The 2675-nt window shown below is 46.2% G+C and overlaps 1 protein-coding gene across 1 annotated transcript; it reads left to right on the top strand.

Moving 5' to 3' along the window:
* The first annotated feature begins 243 nt into the window (after positions 1-243).
* Positions 244-2413, top strand: LOC119372843 (DNA replication factor Cdt1). Its single transcript, XM_037643161.2, has one exon. The coding sequence runs from the start codon at positions 373-375 to the stop codon at positions 2002-2004; it is 1632 nt and encodes a 543-aa protein (XP_037499089.1). The 5' UTR covers positions 244-372; the 3' UTR covers positions 2005-2413.
* Positions 2414-2675: the final 262 nt, after the last annotated feature.

Below are 2675 nucleotides of genomic sequence, written 5' to 3'. Positions count from 1 at the left end.
AATCAGTCACATAGAAGGTGCACAACACTGTGATTGGAAAAAGTAAGCAATAAGAGAAAGCTCAAATTGCACGTCAGTGTATTAACAACAAAAAAAAATGTTGTGCAAGAAAACTTGTAGCCATGGAAGAAGAAAACAAAATTGTATCTTGTCCTGCAACCACCATCGGCCTTCGATAGAAGGAGCGCCATATGGGAGCACGGTTGTGCTGGCAACAATGTGAAGAGATTTATTTTGCGCTTTTGTTTTGTACTACCTTTTGCGCCGCCTCCGCAGTTTTCGCGCGTTAATGTCGAAGTTCGCGCGAAAAAACAGGCAAAGGGTTATGTTGTGACTCCCTACTTCGGCGGGAACGTGCACTACAAGCGCAAAATGTCACTGATGAAGCAGACTGCTCTCACGCGCTATTACGGCGTGAAGAAACAAGGTCCTGCGTTGAAGAACAAACGGACTACGTTCGGAGGCAGCGTCGACTCTTTGCGAACACCAAAGACGGTGCCTCGGGGCTTGATCGCTGCCAATTCAGAGCCGTATGCCAGCTTGCCTCACAAGAGAAGACGCATCGATGCTGCTGAGAAAACGCCGGTGTCGTCGAAGCAAGGTGACTGTTTGCCACTTCGGCGACCCCCTACTTCTGTTCGCAAGCGCCTTCTTCTCCATGAAGATGTTGGCGGAGCCGACATCACGAAAACCAGCGCTACCCTGCCGTCTTCACTGCTTGAAGAGACGGAGAAGAAGCCAGGCACACCGCTGAAGCAGGCGCCTGACAAAACAGAGAATCTGAAGAGCGCCGTCATGAAAAGGCTTATGGCGTCCGGCAAACTGCAAGAGCTGCAGGATAGGCTGAAGGCTATCGACAGCGCGCAGACTGCTCTTAACAATGTGCAGGCAGCGAAGAAAACCCAAGAACAAGCCGCGAAAAGTCCGGCATATGAGCGCTTTCACCACCTTACAGAGCCACAGCCAACGGGCCTGACCCTTCCGTACAGCTACAAAGAACTGGTCGAAATATTTCGGTGCTGTGACACAATCGTTAGTATGTTGTTCAACAGAAAGGAAGTTTGCACGTTTGACAAACTGAAGCGCTCTGTTGAGGAGATGTCAAAGAAAAGCTTCTGCAAGGCCAAACTCGGTCAGATCACAGCAATCTTCCCAGATGCATACATTTTAAGTCAAGAGAAATTGCAGCAGCGAGGACTCACCGACAGTGGCTACCATCTGGTAGTGACACCACGTTTGCCCCCGGAAAGCTCAAAGTTGCTCACTGCAGCCCATCTTCTGCACCGCAGAAAGCAGTTTCACTCCCTTCTACTGTCATCTGTGAAAATGCACCATGAGAAGTTCCTTCAGAGTTTGGACCCACCCGTCAGTATTGCCGGGGATGCTTTAACCCGCTGGCATCCGAAGTTTCCCTTGGATAGCGTACCCTCCATATGTCCAACACCTCTGCCAGAGTCGCCGCTGAAGAAATCCTGCACCTCAGCACAGGATGTGCTGGACAAAGTCAAGGGAAGGCTCGGTGAGCGCATTGAAAAAGCATTGTTGAGCTTGAATGCAGACCAGCGGACAACTATTAATGCGCCGCCGTCACAGAGTAACAACGTGGCCAGCACATGCTTGAAAGGCATATCTGAGGATCTTCTTGCCCGAATTCGTGAACGAGAGTCATTCAAACTTGTGAAAGAAATGACACTTCGACCAGAGGATGAAAAAGAGCGAGCAGAACTCGCTAAGCTTCCAGAGTTCATCAGAATCACACGGTCCCACTTCCTTGCTGAGCAGAAGGCAGCTATACCGAAGGATGACCTTGTGCAGAAGATCAGAGAAAGCTTTTCATCTATTCAGGGAGTGGCTGAAGTGGAGTCCCTCATCATTCTTGCTTCAAAAGTGCTCCCTGATTGGTTTAAGGTGCTAACTATCCGGCGCGGCACATTTGTAAAGATTGTGAAGGAGACTGATATTAATGGTCTCGTTGCACGTGTAACTAACAAGCTGCAGCAGTGAAGCTAACGTGGATATTACACGCTGCTGTTTTTAATCAACACATTGTATTCATGTGCAGTACGAGCAGATGGCATCTTTTTATGTTATACTGTGAAATAGGCAACATGTTATCAATGTCATGCATCGTATGTACGTATTGTGCATTTCATTGAGCTACTTGTAGTGCCTTTCACTTTTTCATGCTTTTTGTATCATGGTTTTGCACATTTTAAACGTTTTATACAATACTTTACACATTTCATATGGCTTTTTATACCACCTAGGTGTGATGTTTTTTCGTTGGAAAGCCACACCTTGTGTATCATGTATACTTGCACAACTTTATTGTAACTGCTCATGCTTATACTTTATATCTGTTCATGCCCATGGTTTCTTCAAGTGAAATAAAGTATACAATTTGATGATTAGAGGTCACATTTGGTTAAATCCACATGATGTGTTCAGCAATGCAGAATTGTGAATATTTACTGCCCTTATGCTGAAATACAAAACATGACAGTTTTGACATAATGGCATCTTGCCACCTTTCCTGAAAGCTGAGGTGGCATTGTGTAAACATTATACTCTGTGGAGAAGCCCACTTGCAGAATTTTAGGTAGTGAAAGTTTTCTCATGAGCTATTCGTCTTGCATGCATGGCCTGTTTTCAAGCCTTATTGGAAATTGCAGGTT

The sequence above is a fragment of the Rhipicephalus sanguineus genome, chromosome 1 (assembly GCF_013339695.2).
Source record: "Rhipicephalus sanguineus isolate Rsan-2018 chromosome 1, BIME_Rsan_1.4, whole genome shotgun sequence".
Taxonomy (NCBI): domain Eukaryota; kingdom Metazoa; phylum Arthropoda; class Arachnida; order Ixodida; family Ixodidae; genus Rhipicephalus; species Rhipicephalus sanguineus.
The sequence above is the reverse complement of the archived record's forward strand: the minus strand, read 5'-3'. Positions and strand labels throughout refer to the sequence as shown.

What these genes read in the sequence shown, in the direction of transcription:
- LOC119372843 (XM_037643161.2), top strand. Translation starts at nt 373, where the DNA reads ATGTCACTGATGAAGCAGACTGCTCTCACGCGCTATTACGGCGTGAAG.